The sequence below is a fragment of the Balaenoptera musculus genome, chromosome 1 (assembly GCF_009873245.2).
Source record: "Balaenoptera musculus isolate JJ_BM4_2016_0621 chromosome 1, mBalMus1.pri.v3, whole genome shotgun sequence".
NCBI classification, from domain to species: Eukaryota; Metazoa; Chordata; class Mammalia; order Artiodactyla; family Balaenopteridae; genus Balaenoptera; species Balaenoptera musculus.
In genome coordinates this window covers 107,380,013-107,404,047 of record NC_045785.1, presented here as the reverse complement: position 1 = coordinate 107,404,047, position 24,035 = coordinate 107,380,013, and the positions used below count along the sequence as shown (strand labels likewise).

The 24,035-nt window shown below is 36.4% G+C and overlaps 1 protein-coding gene across 3 annotated transcripts in view; it reads right to left on the bottom strand.

Moving 5' to 3' along the window:
• LOC118896760 (Golgi pH regulator) overlaps nt 1–24,035 on the bottom strand; it is a 44,351-nt gene that overhangs the window by 1,295 nt on the left and 19,021 nt on the right. For 2 of the 3 annotated variants that reach the window (XM_036855052.1, XM_036855061.1), the window contains exons 6-12: nt 19,592–19,712; nt 18,864–18,944; nt 11,227–11,336; nt 9,216–9,304; nt 8,188–8,280; nt 2,592–2,687; nt 870–959 (exon numbers count right to left, since the gene is read on the bottom strand). In XM_036855052.1, coding sequence (XP_036710947.1) covers nt 870–959; nt 2,592–2,687; nt 8,188–8,280; nt 9,216–9,304; nt 11,227–11,336; nt 18,864–18,944; nt 19,592–19,712 — 680 coding nt within the window. The other variant, XM_036855071.1, reaches the window with a different exon arrangement.

The following is a 24,035-nucleotide window of genomic DNA, read 5'->3' as shown; positions in this document are numbered from 1 at the left end:
CCGGCTCTAGGCGCGCAGGCTTCAGTAGTGGTGGCACGTGGGCTCAGTAGTTGTGGCTCACGGGCTCTAGAGCACAGTCTCAGTAGTTGTGGCACACGGGCTTATTTGCTCCGCGGCATGTGGGATCTTCCCAGACCAGGGCTCGAACCCGTGTCCCCTGCATTGGCAGGCGGAGTCTCAACCACTGTGCCACCAGGGAAGCCCGATACATATGATTTTAACATCATTATAAATCATTAAAACCAATTACTCCAGGCCACTCCAAGCCCTTGAAATTGTTACTAGGCTCCTGAGCTCTTCCTAAAATTGTGCTAGATGCTTGGTGATCCCTTCTCCCCTCCCAACCTCTTCTCTCCTTTCATTCAAACAATTCTTGGATTTTGAAATCCCTACCTCTTCTACCAGAGAGGATTTACCTTCCAGCTCCATGAAGCCTTCCTATGTTGATCAGAAAATAGCTGAACATTCTGCTTCTCCTACTTCCATATCCTCCTTACAAGCAACTCTCACAGTTATTCTTCTAACCTCAAATAATATCTCATTTATTCATTCCAAATACCTGCTCAGTACCTACCACGTGCCACGTTCTGTTCTAGATGCTGGTGACATATCAGTGAATGAAACAGACTGTGACCTCATTCTATGACCTTTGGTAACTAACTGTACTTATCTGATTGGTGTACGATGTAAATACATCATCATCAACTTATGTATTAGTTTAACTTTTTCTTTTATTCTGTTGTATGTCTTTTAAGTATTTGCGACTGTTGTTTAAGATCTCAGAAGGCAGAAATGTTAATTAGGTAAAATCATCGCACAGTGCCACATGTAATTAAATTAGTACTTTTAAACTCTGTGATACAACCTACCTTGGTAAGAGTGATCAGCAGTCCTCTGATAGACGTGACAATGATTATTCCAACCAGAATGAAAGAAATGTGTTGGGACCAGAACTTCACCTGTCCACACGATAGGAAGGAAAAATATTTGTTAAATTTCTGTTCAGAGAGATGGGAAAGCTAAGAAGAAGCATTCTTATCACTTATGTAGCTGTGAGAGGGAACTTCATTAGCAAGTAAGTGGAAGCGAAAACATGTACAGGAAGACTGCAGTGGATGTCTTAACTAGCAGACTTAAAACTTAAGGACAGAAGAAAGCAAGTGCAATGAAGTGATGAAAATAACTCTAATAACCAGAAGAAACACAAAGCTAATAACACAGCTTCAAGTGAAAAGCATGAATTAAAAGGAAACTAAATAGCAGCCTGATAATTTTTAATATCTGTGAATGACAGTTCTCTGATCACCCAAAAGTATAGGAAACTTTTCTTCTTATAATAAAAGAATATGTAGACATTCTCAGCTATAGTCTAGGAAATAGCTGACCTTCATCTGAATCACATGATGACACCTTTTTCTCCTCTTGGATTGCTTCAGAGTGAGAGGCAGCTGTGATACCCTGTGCTTGATTCAGGGCTGAAAAGCATCTGAGGGGGAGCTGCATTGCTAACATCTAAGAGATGTTATTCAGAATTATGAAACGTGGAGTACGTATATAGATGAGTTATAGATGGAATACATATACATACACAGCAGCTAGCCTCAAAGCACTGATAAGGGCATTTCTAAAAACTCACCCCAGTAAAAAAATTTAAAAGAGGAAAACATATGTAAAAAAAGAGTGAAGCATACTTTACCGTATAATTTATACACTACTTGAAGGAAAGATACCATGCTTCTTCACATGTAAAAGGATACACTATTGATCTATCATCAAAAAAATGTGTGCTTTGAGCTGTTTCTCAAGGACTGGAGCTCAATTTGCTCTGGTGCATTTTCATTTTATCCAGCTACCAGGGGCATGTCCAGCTGAGATGGCTGGCTGGGGGTAGCATGCAGTCTGTGGCCAGGATCGTAGCACAGCTAAATGGCACTCATAGGGACTAAGAACATGACATTGGTCTTATTATCAAAGTGCTAATCAGCTAGAATCATTGGCTATATATATACCTGGAAAATATACTTTTCTACAAATAAAGACATTAAACTTAAATTGGGACAAGAGTGTGTTTAGTAACAGTGGTATTATAAAACACATAGAAAGATGATTAAAAAAACCTTTGTGCACAGGTGACAGTTAACATTTTTAGCTCAAAACCCACATGAATTAATTGATACAGATAATTTTTTATAGCAGAAATCATTTCAGTTCTAACACGAAAATACTAATTAGTATTTAATTTTCTACCAGAGGAATCAAAGGTGAGTTATATTTGAAGATGTCATCAAGTATCACAGAGAGAAGTATTTGAATATTTGTTACGTAGAAGGTGGTGAGTGGTAGCTGCTACAGAGAAGAAGAGGAGGAACTACAGAAATAATCACTATCCACGACAATAATAATTTCTAGTCGTTACTTATGGATTATGCCCTTTACGAATTTGCCATATGAATATGCCAAAATATAGAGAGTGAGAAGAATGAAAGCAGAAGCAAGTACCTAGAATAAGGAGTTAGAATCTAAAGAATTGTAATTTAGAGCAGATAAAATAGAAAGAAACATACAAACAAGGATTTTGATATAACTCTTACATCAAATTGGATCCCCAGATAATTCACAGTGATCTCAATGCCTCTTGTGACTGGATCAGTTTTCCCAACTCGGTCAAAAACGATATTAATGGTTGCCTGCAGAGACACAGACCTTTACATTAGAGTATCTCAATAATCACCATTTTAAAAAATGATTCAAAATAATGAATTAATCACCAAATGTACCTTACAGGTGGATATTCCTAAAAATGCAATTCTACTCTCAATCTAAATCATGTATAAGAAATCTATTTTGGCTATTCACACATAGGCAAACAAAAGTCCCTATCTACACTATCTTTCTTTTCTGTAGAGTATAAAGGGGAATAAGGCTATGACATATACAACTTAATTTAATACGATCCAGAAAGGAAACATTTTGGTAGACGAACTCAGGGTAAGAGAATCAAGGAATTCCAGGGTCATTCCCTGTGGTTATTTTCTGACAGCTCTAATAGTAATCACTAAAACAACAAAAAGAGAGTTATAGCTGACAAGCCAACAAAGAAGATCAAATGGAATTACGAAAAATACCCAATTAATCCAAAAGAAGGAAGAAAAAAAGGAAAAAGGGGAAAAAAGAACACATGAGATGAATAAAAACATACAGCAACATGGTTGTTTTAAACTCAACCATATCAATAATCACATTAAATATAAATGGTCTAAACCAGGGGTTGGCAGACTCTGCCACTGTCATATAAATGTAGCTACAGACAATATGTAGATAAATGGGCTTGGCTGTGTTCCAATAAAACTTTTTTTTTTTTTTAATTTTTATTTATTATTTATTTATTATGTTTTTATTTTTGGCTGTGTTGGGTCTTCGTTTCTGTGTGAGGGCTTTCTCCAGTTGCGGCGAGTGGGGGCCACTCTTCATCGCGGTGCGTGGGCCTCTCACTATCACGGCCTCTCTTGTTGCGGAGCAGAGGCTCCAGACGCTCAGGCTCAGTAGTTGTGGCTCACGGGCCCAGTTGCTCTGCGGCATGTGGGATCTTCCCAGACCAGGGCTCGAACCCGTGTCCCCTGCATTGGCAGGCAGATTCTCAACCACTGCGCCACCAGGGAAGCCCCCCAATAAAACTTTTAAAATAAAAGCAGATGGTGGCTGGATTTGGCCTGTGGGCTACAGATGGCCGACTCCTGGTCCAAATATGACAATTAAATGGCAGAGACCATCAGATTAGATAAAAAAGCAAGTTGTGGGGCTTCCCTGGTGGTGCAGTGGTTAAGAATCCCCCTGCCAATGCAGGAGACACGGGTTCGAGCCCTGGTCCAGGAAGATCCCACATGCCGTGGAGCAACTAAGCCCATGTGCCACAACTACTGAAGCCTGCGCTCTAGAGCCCGTGAGCCACAACTACTGAGCCCGCGTGCCACAACTACTGAAGCCCGCGTGCCTAGAGCCCGTGCTCTGCAACAAGAGAAGCCACCGCAATGAGAAGCCTGCACACTGCAACGAAGAGTAGCCCCCGGTTGCTGCAACTAGAGAAAGCCCACGTGCAGCAACAGAGACCCAACGCAGCCAAAAATAAATAAATAAATAATAAATAAATAAATTTTAAAAAAGCAAGTTGCTTACAAGAAACCCACTTTATTTTTATTTTTTTTCAATATATCCAGGTTTTAATTTTTTTTTTTCACACACACACACTGTATTTTATTTTTACAGGAGATAAATAGACTGACACCAAGCATTGTAAATGGATGACCACAACAAAAGCAACAATGATTGCAATTACCAAACACGAAACACACTCATGCTATGTCATAATATTGACATTCAGTCCAGTAATCCTCCACTGTAACAGCTCCTTTACTTTGCAGTGAAAATTGATTTGTATATTCTTTGCCTCTGAGTCCTTGAAGAAACCCATTTTAAATATAAAGATACAAATAGGTTAAAAGTAAAAGTATGGAAAAAGATATATTATGTTAACGCTAATCAAAAGAAAGCTGGAATGTCTATATTAATATCAGACAAAGTAGATTTCATAGTAAAAAAAAAAAGGGTCATTTCATAAGAATAAAAGAATCATTTCAACAAGGGGCACATAATGACCCTACATGACATACATGAAGCAAAAAAATGATAGAATTTAAAAAAAGGCAAATCCACAACAATAGGTGGAAATTTCAACACCCCTCTCTCAGTAATTAAGTAGTCAGAAAATCAGTAAGAGTACCGAAAACTTTAACAATACTATCAACCAACTTGACCTAATTGACACTTGCAAGCCATTCCACTCAACAGGAGTAGAATACACATTCTATTCAAGTGTACATAGAACATCAACCATGGTTAACCATATTCTGGGTCAGAAAACAAGTCTCAATAAATTTAAAAAGATTCAAAGTATATTCGCAGATCACATGAAATTAAATTAGAAAGCAATTACAGAAAGATATTCAGATGATCCCCAAATATTTTATGACATACTTCTAACCCACAAGTCAAAGAAGAAATCAAAAAGGAAATCAGAAAGTATTTTGAACTGAATGAAAATAAAAATAAACATATCAAAAAAGTTGCATTTTGTGAGATGCAACTAAAATAGTGCTTAGCAAGAAATTTATAGCATTAAGACACCTATATTAAAAAAAAGGTTTCAAACCAATGATCTTAGCTTCCACTTTAAGAAATTAGAAAAAGAAGACCCCCAAAAAGCAGAAGAGAAATAATAGTGGAAACCAGAAAAACAACAGAGAAAAATCAATTAACCCAGATGCTGGTTCTTTGAAAAGTTCAATAAGATTGATAAACTTCTATCAAGACTGATCAGAAAAAAAGAGAAAAGACACACATTATCAATATCAAGAATTAGAGAGATATCAATTCACATCCACTAAAATTATTATAATCAAAAAAGATAGATAATAAGTGTTGGAGAGGATGTGGAGAAATTGCAACCATCACACATTGCTGGCAGAAATGTAAATTAGTACAGATGCTTTGGAAAACAGCCTGGTAAGTTTGGCAGTTTATTAGAAGGTTAAACATATAGTTAGCATATAATCCAGCAATTCTACCCCTACAGGTATATACCTAAGAGAAACGAAACATCTGTCCACATAAAAACTTATACATGAATGCTCACAGTAGCATTAGTTACAGTGGCCAAAAAGTGGAAACAACTCAAATGTCCATCAACTGATGAGTGGATAATTTAAATTAATGTGGTATATCCATATAATGAAATATTACTCAGTCATAAAAAGGAATGAAGTAGTGATAGAGGCTACAACATAGATGAACATTGGAAACATTATGTGAAGAAGCCAATCACAAAAGATCACATTGTATGATTCCATTTACATGAAATGTCCAGAATAGGGAAATTTATAGAGACAGAAAGTATCAATAGATTAGTGGCTGCCTGAGGCTGGGGGAGAAATAGGGAATGACTGCTAGTGAGTATGGGATTTCTTTTTGGGATGATAAAAATTGATTGTGTTGATGGTTACACACTTTCTGAATATTACAAACCACTGTATTGTACACTAAATGGGTGAATTGTATTGCATGTGAATTATATCTCAATAAAGCTGTTACATAAAAAGAGAATAAGAGGTGACATCATTACAGATTTTATAAATATTAAAAGGATAATAAGAGAATACTATGAACAATCTTATGCCAATAAATTTGACAACTTCAATAAAAATGGATAAATTCTTTGTAAGACACAAGCACAAAAGTTCACTGAAGAAGAAATAGATAACCCTGAATAAACTTTATAAATATTAAAGAAATTATATTTGTAGTTAAAAAATCTCTCTGCAAAGAAAACTCCAGGTCTAGATGGCTGATGAAATCCACCAAACATTTAAGAAAGAAATAATAACAATTCCACGCAAACTCTTCTGCTAATTAGAAGAGAAAGAAATACTTCTCAACTTATTCTCTAAGGTTAGACACCTAAACCAAACAAAGACATTAACAAGAAAACTACATTCTGGTATTCCTCAGAAACATGTATGCAAAAATATCTGAAAATCACATATTTGATAAAAGGCTTCCAGACTATATTGAAAAACTCTCAAACCCAATAAAAAGAAAACAACCTAATTAAAAAATTGGCAAAAAATTTGAATAGATACATTGCCAAAGAGGATATACAGGTGGCAAAAAGGCACATAAAAAGTTGTTCAACATCATTAGACATCAGGAAAATGCAAATTAAAATGATTCAATACCACCTCATACCTATTAAAACATCTAAGATTAAAAAGACTGACTACACAATGTTGGTGAGGATGTGGAATAACTGAAACTCTCAAACACTGCAGGTGGGAATATAAAATGGTGCAACCTCTTTGGAAAAGTTTGGCTGTTTCTTCAAAAGTCAAACATACATTTGCCATATGATCCAGCCATTCTACACTTAAATGCTTTCTCCCAAGAGAAAAGAGAGCGTATGTCCAAATACAGACTTGTACACAAATGTTCACAGCAGCTTTATTGTAATATCCCCAAATTGAAAACAAACAAATATCAATCAGCAGGTGAACAGATAAACAAATTGTGGCACATCCATACAATGGAACACTACTCAGCAATAAAAAGGAAGAGAGAGGCATTACAAAGGGGCCTGAGGAAACTTTTGGAAGTGATGGATGGATATGTTCTCTATCTTGATTGTGGTGATGACTGTTGCACAGGTATATATATCAAAACTTACCAAATTGTATACTTTAAATATGTACAGTTTGTTGAATGTCAATTACATCTCAATAAAGCTGTTAAAAATGTTATGCTCTCCTAAAGGCTGCATCTCAGAAAAAGCCTTTAGTATCTTAGTTAACTGAATACACTATCTTCATTTATCCTCTCCCATTGAATGAATCAAGATTTAAAAGCGTCATCTGAATGGGTATTAACATCAATTTATTATAACATTAGATCTGTTAAATCCAGAATCCTCCATTCATCTACACTGATCAAAATTAACTAACAAGCTGACAAAGCTCCTCTTTGTGCAAGCACAGCCCCAGTGGGAAAGTCACCAAACTAGAACGTCAAATCAGCCTTTTCTATAATCACACTGAAATCCATTAATACCTGCAGATGAGTCACAAGTAAAGACAAATAATGCAGTACATAAAATGCACATAAAGAATAGAGCGTTAAGGGAGAGCCACAAAAGAATAAGAGCTGTAAGCACAGAAGATGAATTTATCTTTAGAAATATGTTTTAGAATTTACTTTTTGGGTTATATACAGATTATTAAAAAGGACAGGTGGTTTCTATTCTGAGCTGAAGGTAGGAATTGCGTTATATACAGTCACGTACTCATGCGTAATATGGAAAGCAGGGTGTAAAATAAGAAACTTCAATATTCACTCTTCATATATATCACAATCTAAGAACTTATTCATGATTTCTGACAGAAGAAAAACGCAACCTCCCTCTTCTAGGTGACCCAAAAAGGAGAGGGTGAAAAAATGAGGCTCAGAGATGTGAAAGATCACATTTTCTATTGACTCAACTGGATTTGGAATTTAGTTCAATGCCTCAACCAAACCCAATTTTCTCTCTCTGCCATTACCAGGGAAAATCACCTAAATCCTGACAATTAAAAATAATATACTTACCATGAAAATTTTCCAAACACAGTAAATAGAGAAAAAGTAACCCAGAAAATTAAAATATTTCCCCTTGAAAGTTTTGGAGTATTCTATTCTCTCCTGAGGGAAAACAAACACAAAACATGGTTAGTCTCAGCAAAATTACATTTATATTCCACAAAATTCCTGCCTCTATGAATCACTGTTCAGGCTAAGAATTAAAACCACACATGATAATAATAATAATATTAAAATGACAGTAATAGTAGTAGTGGGAAAAATTTATTGAATGATTACTTTAAGCCAGAAATTAGGATAAACACCTTCCATGCATTATCTACTTTAATCTTCATAACAACTCTTATGAGATATGTTCTCTTTAATTTTACAGATGAGAAAACAGAGGCTTAGAGAGGCTAAATAACTTGCTTAAGGTTGCAGAGCTAGTGAGTAAGGGAAGTTAGGCTCAGGTCTATCTGTCTTCAAAGCCTATGTTTACCTCTATCCTACATGGCTATTCCTGTGAAGTAATCCTCAAAAAGGATTAAAATAGTTTGAACAACCTTAACTAATAGATTTTGCATATTTAAATTACATTGCATTTTAGGTGTACAAAGGAAAGTTACCCTTGTAGTTAGGTCCCTTCTTGATCCGGATCCTTTAAAATAGGGCTAGACCACGGCAGATTGGTGTCTTACTGCTCTTACACTATTACTAACTTGCAAGAGAATAGAAAACAGAGGAGCTACCACAGGAGCTACCCTCTTGATCCTGGATCATCAGTAGGAAGTGGTGTGTGCCACCTTCCTAGATGATTAAAAGCCTCTTCTGACTATCCCACTAATTTCTATTTTTGAGAGCGTTCCATCAAGGGTTTTGCTACTGGTAGGAGCAATGTCACAAAGACTGCAGCCATCAGTGCTTCATGGCTGATATTGAAGCTATGAGGTGCCTCTTACATGGCTTGGCCATAGAGGATGCTAAAAAGCTATTCAGTCTTGTTCTGTCTTCAATCATATTAGTAAAAACCACACTTCAGTTTCCTTGCTCTGTACCTTGGTAGCATATAGATCAGCCGTTTCCAGAAAAAGCTGCCTGCTTAGTTCTTCCAAAGCATCCACTTCCTGTTGAATAAGAGTAAGATCTGGCACAAAATGGGCATCAAGGTTTAAATCACATAGAAGTTTCAAGGAATAGCAATGAAGAAAGCATATGCTTTTGGTTTCTTCTACAGTGGGTCCCAGGAACTGCCCGTATTTTCAATTTCCTGCTTATAGCCAGCAGTACTACTTTAGAACAATTTTTCCAACCTCAGACACAAGTGTATAAAAGCTTTTCCATCAAGAGCATTCCCACCAACCACCTACCACTCAGTTTCTCACTAGCTCAAGTGGCTCAGAGAGATGGTTCTGTTTATTTTTGCTTTATCTAGTTAGATTAAGTCAAATGTAATCTTTGGAATCTCAAAAGGTTGCATAGTAAGAAAAACACCTATAATATAGCAAAGTTTTCTCCTGAAATATCTGAATAAATACAATGTTAGGGAAGGGAACTAATGTTTACTGAGTTCTAATACAGGCTGGGATTTATAGACATTACCTTCTTTAGCTCTTTACAGATACTATCTTCTATTATTTACAACAATCCCATGAGATAGGTGTTATTATCCATTTTGCAGATAAGGAAAGTAAAGCTCAGAGAGTCAAATAACTTGCTCAGAGTCACACAGCTAATAGGCATGGAAGCAAAGTCAGATCTGCCTTACTCCAAGGCCTGCTCTTTCCATTACGCTATGCCACTTTTGAAGAACTCAGTGAGGTCGTGTGATCATCTTCTCCATTTAGGAAAGGACTCAGAGATCTTAAATAATCCCGATACTTTTTTGACTTGACTTAGTGTTGCTAAGATAGCTTAAACCTAAACTTTGGCCTTTATGAATTTTTAAGTAATAAAAACAGTAAAGACAGACCCTTCTAAAACAGAAGCATTGGCTTTGATCCAAATCCTCCCTCCTCTCTGTGAGTTTTCCACTACTACCCAAATCAGCAAATGCCCTTCAGCTCCTTCCTCAGTAGTGGCTGCTGTTGGCATGGTCCAGGCCACTGAATAACGCGGTTTAATGAGTTACACGTTTGGCTCTTCCATGATTAGGCAGTAAGCTCCTTGAGGAGAGAGGCTATCCTCTGCTCATCATTTTACCCCTTAGCACTCTGTCTGCAAATAGGAGACGAGAAATGAATTTAAAGTCATCTTTTTTTTCTCTCTCCTGTGGTCATCCTACTTTTTTTTTTTTCTAATGCTTACCTGCATTTCACACCAGAAAGATATATCATAATTTATAGCAAGAATAGGTTACATTCTTTTCCTCCAATTGAGGCATGGGTAAATTTGTTCTTCCTCAGGCCAGAGAATGAAGCAGGAATATGCTATTTCACCTCTAGTCCCCCACCCCAAATTCCAGCTTAATAACCTGGTAGCCACAAAGAGATTTGGTTACTCAATTTGGGAATCAGTTCAACACTGCAACGAGCTGGGCCAAGACAAGTCCATTATCCCAATCTCCTTGATTCTTTAAACCAAAAAGTCACTGGAGATACAGAGCTGCTTAAAATGTGTTTGTTTCTAAAACTGACTGCTTTAGAAATGGGCCCTTACAATCCCATATACAAACTATCCATTTGGGGGAGCCATTGTTTTGTGGTGGTTTTTCAGAGGTGGGAAATACAATAGTGTAGTGGAAAGAACTGAGGAGACCACAGTTCTGGTCTTAATCTTTGCCACAAGCCACTGTGTGACTTAACTTCTCTGGGTCTATTTTCTCATCTGTAAAATGGAAAGACTGACATGTTAGGACCCCTTCAGTTCAAAGACAATGGTTTTATTATTTTATGATCTTCTATGGCTGTTGGAAAGATGACTGTACACATTGTATTTCCTAAGCCCAGCCCTGGCCAGCTGAACTCTGATGCAGTCAGGTATCTTAGAAGAGAATATCCCAATACTATTTTTTCTTCTGCCCTTGGTCCAGAATTGAGAAAAAGAATCAAGCAGAGGGATAAAGGATACTTTCACTTCCTGGGGCTGAAGTGGTAACACTCTTTATCATTCCCCAGAATCCTGATGGTTTGTTATGCACCTCCCCCTTCTGGAACATAGTCCTCCGTGTCACTGCCATCCTGAAATAAAATATAAAACCTCAGCAAGGAAGCATGGACCCTCGTAGTCCATTCTCATCCGCTTTCCAGTCGCATCACTGCTCCTTTCATTTGCTGAGCTGTTCAGGGAAGGATTCGAATTCTGGAGTCCCACTTTCCCACAGCTTACAATTGAGGGAAAAGCATACACTCCCGGAAGGAATGTGGAATAGGTGAAGGAGCACAGAATTGGAGTAGGCAATAAATTTGAGGACTGGCTCTACCACTTGGAAACTGTGAGACCTTAGAGTTTTCATCTCCTCATCTCTGGATGATTGTGAAGATCAATGAAATAATATATTTAATTATTACCATTATCATTTAAAAACAAAATAAAACAATAGCTAACATGCCTAGCTAAAGGATCAGGTACAGGGTAGGAACTCAATAAATGTTTTTTTCTTTCCTTTTTAAAAGCAGACAGAAGAAAAACAAACAAACAAACAAAAACCCCAGAAAATCACATAAACCTGGCCTCTTCTAAAACACTATTCTCCCTTTAATGACAGTCTCCCCCTACTACCGAATACATCAATGGAAAACTTGTCCTTCCTCTTGTCCTGTCAGTCTGTGGAAGGACCTACCGCCTCAGTGGTGGCTGCTGGCGTGTTCCAGCCCACCACATGGAATAGGGTCCTTGTGAGGAAAAACAGATCATTTGTGCATAAATGGCTACTTGAAGAGTACAATAGGCCAAGGCCTACAGGCTTAAAATAAACCAGAATGAGTCTAATAAAAAGAGTTGTAGAACTAAAGAAAAATTTAACTCAAGGTTAAACTCAAAAGGATGACAAGAGATAGAAGTGGTAAGGATAAAGAAGCAGCATTGGTATTCATGGTTAGGACCAATACAAATGGAACCAATGGTACCAAATACCAAATGGTAATTTTGTGGGCTAAATTCTTTAAGCCATTGGCTAAAATGGTATTAACAATAAAGAATATTAAGTGTGTTAGCCACAATGACTTAACTGTTTCCTCCTTAAAATGCCCTTTACCGGGATACTGAGTAAATGGAATATAGCTCCCAAGTTGTATTAGCTCCTTCTGCCTTTTCCTTTAATTACACATGTTCACTGTAACTCAGCATTATTGGAAGATGTAGAACAACCAAGAAGAGGCTCAGACCTAGGGAGATTTTGACTTGGCAAGACTCAGAAGTCTTAGTTTTCCTATTTTCATAGTTGGGAAAGCTGGAGCAAAAGGGAAGAGGTTCTATCTCACTCATTTACATCAACATAACATGCTGGACTAAAGGAAGGCAGGGGGGATAGGGCGCACAGAAGCACATTTCTGTTGTCCTTAGTTTCAATGTCTATAATACAATAAACATAATGACTGGCTGTGGAGTGGAACCTCTTGAACATGTAAAGATGACAGACACTGCATTGTGGTCCCACAACAGGCAAAGAGGTAATCACTAGAAGAAGTATGTACTTGGTGGTAGTTTGCACATAAAGAAGCTGAAAAATGTCTACTATGGTTTAAATACGCCATCCTACAGTTTTCTGGTATCCATCGCTTCTGGTTGGAAGTCAGCAATTACTTTTTAAATTAAACATTTTCTTTTGAGATAACTGTAAATCCACATGGGGTTATAAAAAAAATACAGAGATACCATGTACCCTTTCCCCACCTTTCCCCAATGGAAATCTTGTCGGTACAATATCACAACCAGGATACTGACACTTATAGAGTCAAAATACAGAACATTTCCATTACTACAAGGATCCCTCATGTTGCCCTTGTATAGCCCACTTCCCTCCTCCCAGCCCCAGCCCTTCTTTAACCCCTGGCAACCACGAATCTGTTTCCACTTCCATTTTGTCATTTAAAAAATGTTATATAAATAGAATCATACAGTATGTACCCTTTGTGGATTGGCTTTTTTACTCAGCATAATTTTCTGGAGATTCATCCAGGTTGTTGCATCTATCAGTAGTTCATAACTTCTTATTACTCAGCAGTATTCTGTGGTATGGATAAACCACACTTGAACCATTTATCCATTAAAGGATATCTGGATTATATCCATTTTTGGCTACTATGAATAAAACTGCTCTAAACATTAAGGCACAAATTTTTGTGTGAAGATAAGTCTTCATTCCTCTGGAAAAAGTGCCCAGGAATGCAATTGCTATGCTGTGTAATAGTTGCATGTTTAGTTTTTTTAAGAAACTGCTAAACTGTGTTCCAGAGTTACTATACTATTCCACATTCTAACCAGCAATGTATGAGTGATCCAGTTTCTCTGCATCCTTACTAGCATTTGTTGTTGTCACTAATTTTTATTTTAGTCATTCTAATAGGTATATAGTAATACCTCACAGTTTTAATTGCATTTCTCTAATGGCTAATGATGTTAAAAACCTTTTCATGTGCTTAATTGCCATTTATACAACGTGTACAGTGAACGTCTGTGCAGGTCTTTTGCCCAACTTCTAACTGGACTGTTTGATTTCTTCTTTTTTTCTCTAAGTTCTGAAAGTTAGTTCTTTCTCAGATATGTGGTTTGCAAATACTTTCTCCCAGTCTGTAATTTCTCTTTTCATCCTCTTAGCAGGGTCTTTCACAGAGTGAAATTTTTTCGTTTTGATGAAGTCCAATTTATCAATTTTTCCTTTTATGAATTGTGCTTTTGGTGTCAAGTCTAAGAACTCTTGTGTAGCCCTAGATCTCAAATATTTCTCCTATTTTTCTACCAAGTTTTATAGTTTTACATTTTGAATTAATTTTTGTATAAGGTGTGAGACTTAGATTGAGATTCATTTAAAAAAAAATCTATAGATGTCCAATTGTTCAAGCACCATTTGTTGAAAAGGCTATCTTTCCTCCACTGAATTGATTTTGCAAATTTGTAAAAAATTAGTTGGGCATTTTTCTGTTGGTCTGAGTCTTCTATTCTGCTCCTTTGGTCTATGTGTCTATACCTCTGCCAATATAATCCTTGATTATAGCTGTATAATAAGTTTTGAAATCAGATAGACTGATACTGTTCATTTTACTTTTTCAAAATTGTTTTAGCTATTTTGAAAAAGTGTCTAGTACTTTTGTGTCTCCATATAAACTTTAGAATAATTCTGTGTGTATCTACAAAAAATCTTGCTGGGATTTTGAAATGACTTACATTAAATGTGTACATCAATGTGGGGAGAATTAACATCTTTACTACGTTGAGTCTTCCAATCTATTAAACATGGTATGTTTCTCTATTTAGACCTTTGATTTCTTTCATCAGCACTTCATAGTTTTCAGCATATAAGTCCTGTACTTGTTGTGTTAGATTTATACCTAAGTATTTCATTTTTTTTGAGTGACTGTAATTTGTACTGTATTTTTAATTTCTAGTAATATAAAAATACAATTAATTTTTGTATGTTTACTTTGTATCCTGCAACCTTGTTCAGCAACCATTACTTTTTTTTTTTTAAACATCTTTATTGAAGTATAATTGCTTTACAATGGTGTGTTAGTTTCTGCTTTACAACAAAGTGAATCAGTTATACATATACATATGTTCCCATATCTCCTCCCTCTTGCGTCTCCCTCCCACTCTCCCTATCCCACCCCTCTAGGTGGTCACAAAGCACCGAGCTGATCTCCCTGTGCTATGTGGCTGCTTCCCACTAGCTATCTATTTTACATTAACCATTACTTTTTTTGTTGCCCCTCTATATTTGTCACTTTTCTCTTGATGCTTTCAAGATTTTTTCTTTATCTTTGTCTTTTAGCAATTTGACTATATGAACCTAGGTGTAGTTTTGTGGTTCCCCTACTTAAGCCTCTTAGATCTGTAAATTAATGTTTTCCACCAAATTTGGAAGGCTTTTGGCCATTATTTTTTCAAGTACTTTTTTGGCCCCTTTCTCCTTCTTCTAGGACTCCAACTACAAGTATTTAGACTGCTTGATATTGCTTCATCCTGAGATTTTGTTCATTTTTCTTCCATCTTTTATTTCTCTATTCTTCAGACTGAATAATTTCTATTGATCTGCCTTCAAGTTCACTGATTCTTTCTTCTGCCATCTCAACTCTGCTAAGCCTACATAGTAAAATTTTCATTTCAGTTACTGTAGTTTTCAGGTTTGAATTTTCTTTTGTTTCTTTTTTAAAATATAGTTTGTATTTCTCTTTTGAGACTCCTTTTCTGTTCACTAATTAATATTATGCTTCCTTCATTTCTTTGAATGTATTTATAATAGCTGCTTTCAAGTCTGTTTGCTAAATCTGTTATCTGGGGCCCCCTCGAGTTAAGTGTCTATTAGTTGCTTTTTATCTTGAATATGGGTTGCACAGTTCTGTTTCTTTGTATGTCTAGTAAGTTCTGATTGAAAACTTGACATTGTAGGTATTATGTTTTAGTGGCTTTGGAATCTGTTTTATTTTTCTGAGGACTGTTCTTTTTTTGTTCTAGTAAGCAGTTAATTTACCTGGACTCGAAATGTGAAACTGTCATACTTACTGTGTGCAGTAACTGACGTTTCTACTCAGTTTTTCAACTCTTAGAGGCTCTTTCTTTAGCTCGACTCTCTGGTGGTTTCCTCTGAGCCTGAGCAGGTTAGTGGTCAACAAAGAATTTGGGCAGATTTTATAATCAGATTTTAGGCCTTGCTTACCCTCTCTGTGGTCCCTTTGTTTCTAGGGATCCCTCCTAAATTTCTAATGCTTTTCCAGTCTTGAGTTCTACCTTCTGACACCTCAAGCCAGTAAGAATTTCACTTTCTGTCATCCAAGTTATGTGTCTAACTTACATACAGTTCAGACAATGCACTCAGTCAAAGACACAACAAACTTGCAAATCTCATTAAGAGGCAATGCTGCCTTTCAAGGGTAGACCCCTTTCTAGTTTCTGCCTACTTCTCTGGTATTTCCTCTACACATGCATAGTTCAGTGATGAGGCAGGGATTTGGGCAGAGTTCATATGTAGATTGTAGATCTCAGTCCTTCTGCATCTCTCTTGCTTCCAAAATTTTCCCTTTAAATTTTCCAGTTACTCTGCTGATTTGAACTCTATCAATCTGTATACTTGAGTGGGCAGTGGTTGAAGAGCACCCCGAGGCAAGAAAACCACAAACGTCCAGTTACCTGACACTCTTTTCAAATTTCTACCTGTCTCTGCTCATTTTCCATTGCCTTTGAATATTTGTTTTTAACAATATTTCCTGTTTCTAATCCAAGGGTAGAGATAAGGTTCTTCCTCATAGTAATAGCTTGCATTAACTTTTACATACTCTACGTACTCTAGGTTTTTTGTTTTTGTATGTCATAAGCTGTGTGAAAAAGTATAAATTCAGAATTTGTGGGTTGAAAGGGATCCTAGAGACCCTTTAGTTAACCCCACCATTTTACAAATGAGAAAACTGAGACAGTTTAGTATTTGCTCAAGATGACTTAACAAGTTTCTTGTAAAGTGATTGTCTAGCTCAAGTTCTTTTCCTTATACCATGGTGTGTAGTTGCATAACTGTATTTTCTATCTTCTACAAAACTACAATTTCAAAACTAATATTGTTTGTGAAAAGAGACTATACTTCAGTTATATCATAGATCTCCAAAACAAAAGCTTTAAAATCTAAGTCAACAGAAAAATAAAGCAAAATAACAGGTCACTTAATTCTCTCAAACTGAAAAAAGCTGAAAGGCTTTGATCACTAACTGAGCATATTCATACTATCTGAACTAGGTTTTTGATGAATATTTTCCAAATACTATAAACCTTATCCTCTATTCAGTGTTCCAAGTGAGAAGATAGTATGCCTCTTTCCTGCCCCCATTTTCAACCATTAACTTTTCTGTACATAACATGCTATTTTTTGTGTATGTCATCTCACTAGGGCCCTCTGCTGTTAAATTGAAAGATGGTTTTCTGGTCACTACTCTTCTGCAACTATGAGTGTTTCTGAAAACATTTTTTCAATATTTTGGTAAATAGCAAGCACATTGTATGAACCTCAAAGGTCGCAGTGTTGTCATGTTAGCTGTCTATCTGCCCTGTTAGCTCCACTGGGTAAAGAACTGTGATAATTAGGTCAAGTTGGGAGGCTGATTCTTCTGAGAGCCACTCAAATTAGTAAGACCTACTGCAGGACCACAAACCATCCCAGATCCTGACTTAACAAGGTCTATAGGGGTACATGTATAGATCAGAGCCAATTCCTCAGCATGACTAGTGATAAAATGGCTTAAAAGTGCACATCCACAATGACATGGGTCATGACTTTATATTCATCTCTCTATATGAATAAAATAAATATAGTACAAGGGAGAATGATCATGGGAATCAAAATAGTATGTTCCTATACAAGTATCTTTTAATATTGAACAGTGTTGCTCTTGTTGTTATATTCTAAAAATCTACATTCATATTCATTCATGTAAAATAAACTGTAGAGCATGAATGTGAACAAAACATATATAAGTAAACAAATGTATACACATGTGTATCTACTTCCACTCCCTTAGTAAAGATGTATACAAATGGAGATAAATAATTAGTTGGTGAATCTGGACCTCTTTATCATTCTAATGTCTATTGTTCTCTCTTATATTAAGTCTTCTTTGACTTGATTATGTACCTTACTACAGTAAAGTGTTGAAAGAAGAAACATGAAATGGAAAAACACTCATGCAATTTAAAACTTCTGTGACATCATTTTTATATGAGTACTAATAACTCTAATAAAATCAGTAGACCAATAAGCTTCATGAAGGTAGGAACTGATTACCTTGTTCATCATTCTATTTCTATGTAGTATTCAGCATTTAGTACAGTGCCTAGCATAAAGTAGGCTTTCTATATAATTATTAAGTCAATGACTATATGAATGAATAAATAAAGGCAAAGTATTAAAACCAATTGATTGTCCTGCCGAGATTATTAATAAGTCAGATAGTTTTCCTTGGCTATGTATAGTTCACTGTTCTAAGAACTCTACATGTTAGTCAACTCATTATTATTATTTCCATTTTACAGATAAGGAAACCAAGACATAAAGAAATAAGGCAACTAGCTCAAAGTCACACTGTGAGTTGTAGGCCAAAGATTCAGATTCAGATAGTCTGAATCTAGAGCCTATGCTTTTACCCACTGTGATACAGATTTCTAGAAATGCCACCTCAAAAACATACATTTTAAAAGTACTTTTTAAATAGTAAAAACAACAACAATAGCTGGAAGACTTGAAGGATTTTTTAAAGTAGTTGGAGAAAGGGAAGTTGAAATAAGGCATGAAAAAGTTTGTAAAAATGCAGCACAATAGACTTTTAAAACATCCAGTGTAGAACACCCTCAAATATAAAAGTTATTCTAAAATTTATCTCAAGAGAATTTATCTAAAGTTAGGAACTAAGGTTGGATTTGAAAATTTTCTTTCACATAAGATTAGACACTAAGTCTTTGATGGTTCCCTAACTTAAAAATGAAATGAGATAAAATTCCCTGTTACCACCAATTCATGTCAAATTTCCTTGTTGAGAAATTCTAACAGCATTAATGTGCTGATATCTTACCTTTTCTTTTTGCTTATGATCATATCCATGGTTTGGAGTAGTCGCCGTTCCAGGGCTACAATATCTGTGTCAGTCACATTCCTATAATAAGCACAAGCTGTTAGCAAAGTTTTGGGTTCCATTCCTGGGCATAATACAAGGCAGCTGGAGAAACACATAAACCTCAATTGTTACCCTATAATTCAAGGAACTATATTTTTTCTGAGGAATATTAAAATAACTATAATAAGCAAAAATGCTTTTGTTGTCATTTTTTAATAGCTAATTCTTCTGAAGCCTCAGGGAAGTGGAAGGAAACTAGCTCTCTTATAGACTTGCTTAACTTTGATCCAGTGACATTTAGGATATACGTGTATGCACAGTTTTAACTTGGCATTGTCATCTACTGTTCTACTTCTGGGAGGAACTGATTTGCTGAAGTTGAGACTAGCTCACATGGCTGTCCACTAAAAATGTGTCTTTAAAAAGTGGGGGTGAAAAGGGGGTGGAGAAGGTAACACTGAAATTGCCATTTTAAAAATAAATAAATGTAGGACAAATAACAAGGGCAAGCAATGTAAGTGATAAGACTTACTTGAAAGATTCCTAGGTCAATGCCCATAAGGACAGAGAGGAATAAAAAGGCAGTGTCATAGATCTAATGTTTAAGTATTAATGATGGTGGCATGATGTGACATACGTATTCAATAAGTAATGGGAAAAAAGGAAAGAGACAAAACTCTTGTTACCTGAGGAAGTAGGACAGGTAAGTATATGGGCAGTTGACAGCACCAAATCCAGAAAGAAGAGCCATGAGAGTCACCCCAATCACACCTACCCGGCTGATGAGTTGTTCTATGGACAAGATCCCTAAAAATATCAAAGCACATCAATGCCAGGTGACACAGGCAAAACGGCTTTCATCTGCACAGCGAAAGGGGACATCACTGAAAACAGCAACCATTACGTTTAGCTAACTTACATAAGCTAAATTTTACTTATTAATATGTAGATTTTTCTCTAATAAATATGTCTATTGATTTTCTTCTTATCCCAAATGCTTCCAGAGTCATGTCTATTCTTGGGTAACGGTAATAGTAAAATAATAACAACAATTATAAATAACACTTATTGTCTATTTATTCAAGGTAGTGTGAACTCTAACAAAGTAAGGTAGTACTTTTAGTAAAAGGTTTGGCAAAAAAATTAGGAAAGCAAATCTGCTGGAAAAGTATAAAGAGCAGATACCACTTCTTACTATAGTTAACTTCAATCTATACATTTTCCCCTAATGTCATAAGCTCTTTACCTACCTTTGTCTTATTCATTTTTGCCATCAATACGCACATAATGCATCTAATAAATGGGCTGAAGTTATAGAATGAGTAATTCAAATGTAAGTACGTGAGTTTTAGATACTCAGTTGTATTCTAATTATCAATAGTTTCCTATTATTTGAGAAGGCTGAAAATCAACTTGGTAGTTAAAATAAATGCTATTGTTGATGTATTGGGGATATATGAGAGAAAGCAATGCTAAGAATAACTCAGGAAGTTTGGTGTCACAGGAAAAAACTAGTTTAAATTTGTTTTCACTTCTTATTTCTAGGATAGAATCACTTCAGCCAACCACTCCTAAGGCCTAATGCCAGAGCTGCCATTCAGGAATTCTACTAGCTTTGAAGCTGAACTTCCAGTATTTGAGTCCTCTTGTGCCTGTATTTCCACTACACCATTTTAGAGGTCATTATGACTGCTGGTCTCTAGTCTTTTGCTTCCTCCGACCTTCCATTTCCTTCTTTGCTGAGCTTGGACTCCAAGCTTGTTTGCTTTAACTTCTCTCTCTAGGACTTTCAGTCCTCTACTCTCCTCCTGAAGCACTGATCCTGCAAACTCCCAACTCTGGATCAGTCTAACACTCTGCCTTCCCTGTGCCCATGACTGAGCTGCCCCAAACTGCTAGAATGCATACTGACATTGATGCCATAACAGGTGTATGGTCTCCAGTCTTAACAGAAATCACACACTACTAAGGAATCCTTTTCTAGCCCTTGGTCAGCCATTTCTCCCCCTACCCCTCAGCAGATACTCTTTAACTCATTTTTCCAATCTGTTCTTTTTAGCTAATGTGCTTATTATATAAGAAAGAAGTTATTAGACATAAACTACCTTCATTCTACTATAAATATTTACATCTGTAATCATCCTTCCAACTTGCCCCCCTCAGAACAAGATGGTGTCCGAAGCTAAGACTTCTCTACCTGCGCTTTTGATCTAATTCCCCTTCCACCTCCTCCAAAATCTTGTTCCATTTCCTGTCCTCTATCTCTCGTATCTTCAATCTTTCCTCCTTTGCTGGTTCTTTCCTTTCAGTTTCAAGTCTCTTTCCTATGAAAAAGTCTGTCCTTGGCCTTGAGTTTACATCTAGTTACCAATCCTCTCTATCTACCCCTTAATAGCCAAGCTTCTTTCACCTCCATTTTTTCTTCAATTGGCTGCAATTCAGCTTTTACCCCATTCTTCTACACCCAATGAAAGTACTTTCATTAATAATTGTAATGGCAATAGAATAGGTAACACTCACCAAGCACCTGTTATATAACAGGTACTGTTTTAAGTATTCTACTTACAATTAATTTAATCCTCATAACAACACTATGAGGTGGATATTATTGAATATCACATTTTACAGATGAGGAAATGGAGGCACAGAGAGGTCAAGTAACTTAGTCAAGGCCACACAGCTAACAAGGGGCAGAGTCAGGATTCAAACACAAACAGTCTAGCTCTAGAGCTTGGACTCTTAGCCATTATTATAATATGGTCACGAATTTTCTTCTGGTTGCAAAATTCAACAACATTTTCCAATCCTTGTTTTATTTAATCATTTATGACATTGAATCATTCCTATGTAAAATTATTTTCTTTTCTTGGTTTTCATACCACAATTTCCCTTGGTTTTCCCATTTCCTTCTCTACTTGCTTTTTCTTGGCCTTTTTTTTTTGCTCTGCATGGGCCAGAATTCCTTCTTTCATTTCTGTCTATACATTTTCCTTGGGTGATCTTGCCTGTTTCCCCAGTTTCACTTAATGGCATTTAGCTGATGTCTAACTTTTCAGATTCCTGAAATTATCTCCAAGAGAACAAATAAATCCATACCTTTTTCCTAAGTTCCTGACTCGTGTATCCAATTACCTACTGAATATCACTTAGATGCACACAGGCAACTCAAATTCAACATATCCCAAACTAAAATTATCTTCCTTCTTCTGTATTACTTATCTCAGCAAATGACATCATCAACTATCTAGTCACCCAAATAAAAAATCTATACCACTAGTCTCCATTCTGTCTCTTATTCACTCTTGAATACACCAGTCTTTTTTACCTCAGGGCTTTACATGATGATTCCTGTGCCTTCCTGCTGGGTCTACCTTTGATCTTGTCCTTTAAATCTCAGCTTGAATACCACCTCCTCAGAAAGGTTGACGCTAAGGACTTGCATTAAATTTGATATCCTTATCTGCATTATTCTCTATCACAGCAACCTGTTTGCTCCGTGATGACAATAATCACAATTGGCAACTATGTGTCTATATATTTACCAATTTACTGTTTAGTCCCTCCTTCTAGACTGTAAGTTTCATGAGGGCAGAAACCAAGTTTATTTTGTTCATGGTTGTATCTCTATCACTTAATATAAACTAGGTGCTGAATAAATATTTGCAGAATGTTAAATGAATAAATAAATCCTCATCCAAATTCTGTTGATGCTACTTTCCACATATCTCTTGAATTTGCATCCCCTTTACAGGAAGGAATCATGTCTTATTGATCTTTGCTTTTCTTACTGCCTGGCACATGGAAGGTGTTCAACAAATGTTTGTTGACTGTGGGTACATTATTATTGCCCAGTAACATAAAAAAAATCCAAGGGATTAATACAGGTTGTTAGATATACAAAACTGAAAAAAAAGTCCCCTCTCCTTTTATTCTCTTAATAAAGGTGATGTGCCTTTATTAAGTATCTTTTTCTGGTTTAAAGTGCCTTTAGATACTACCTACTTAATCTCAGCATTTCTATGAAGTAAAGGTTAATCATTATAATTCTTGTTTTCCAGCTCATAAATGGAAAGTCAGATGGATAAGTGACTTGCAGAAGACCATCTCACTGTTGCTATTTACTCACAGAGATTCCTTCTAGCTTCATATGATTTCTTATTCTCTCTTACTCTTTCCCACTAGGGAATGTCTTCCAACCTTCCTAGGTTCAGGCACTGCACAAGGAATACTTTCACAGACATTTTTTCATATAGGTAAGGATTGGGTCTTATAGTTATTTTGTGGTCTCCATAGCAACAAACCATATTGGTTGTTGGGAGAGTCCTGGGAAAGCTCTAAAAAGGCACCTGGCTGCTTCTCAGTCACTGCCTAAACTTTTCTTCCTACTTATTTCTCTTACTGGGTCAAATTAATTAGATGCTTGAACATTCAGAAATAAGACCAAAATGCTTATTTACCAGAGCACAAAAGAAAGACTAATACTGAAACTATCTTCTTAGCTCTTCTTCTCGGTGTATTCTTCAGGACATTCCCACAGAATTTAAAAAAGGGATGGAGGAAGGTACAATAGATGTGATGGTCTTCATCTCCCCTTGGGCATGGTCTGGCTGCACTGATCACGTGAGCCAACTGCTCACAAGAAGAAAACTGGAAAAAGGTGTCAGAGTCACATCTTTGGACTGCATGTGAGCTTGCGCTATTGTTGTAAGCAGCCCTGGGGTCCTTTTACAACTACTGTCCCTCATTTCTAGTATCACAAACAAATCTGTCTCTCTGGGGGTTTATTTGAAATAGTTTAAGAGTTATATTATCAGGGCCTCTCTACCCTAAATCTTTCCATACAGTGACATGGGCATGCTGACCATATTAGCAAATCTTAAATTCCTACCCAGAGTGTTACATTCTTGAGCTCATCTACCACCTTGGAGAACCGAAAATTTTTTTTTCATTCACTAATTCAATAAATATGTATTAAACACTTATTATGTGCTAGGTTCCATGTTAGGCACTAAGGATACAAAGATAAATAAGATGTAGTTTCTGACCTCAGGGAGCTCACAGGTTAATGAGGAAGTTGGAAACAAGTAATCATAAGTTTTAAAGGTGATATAAGTACACTGAGGCAGGAGC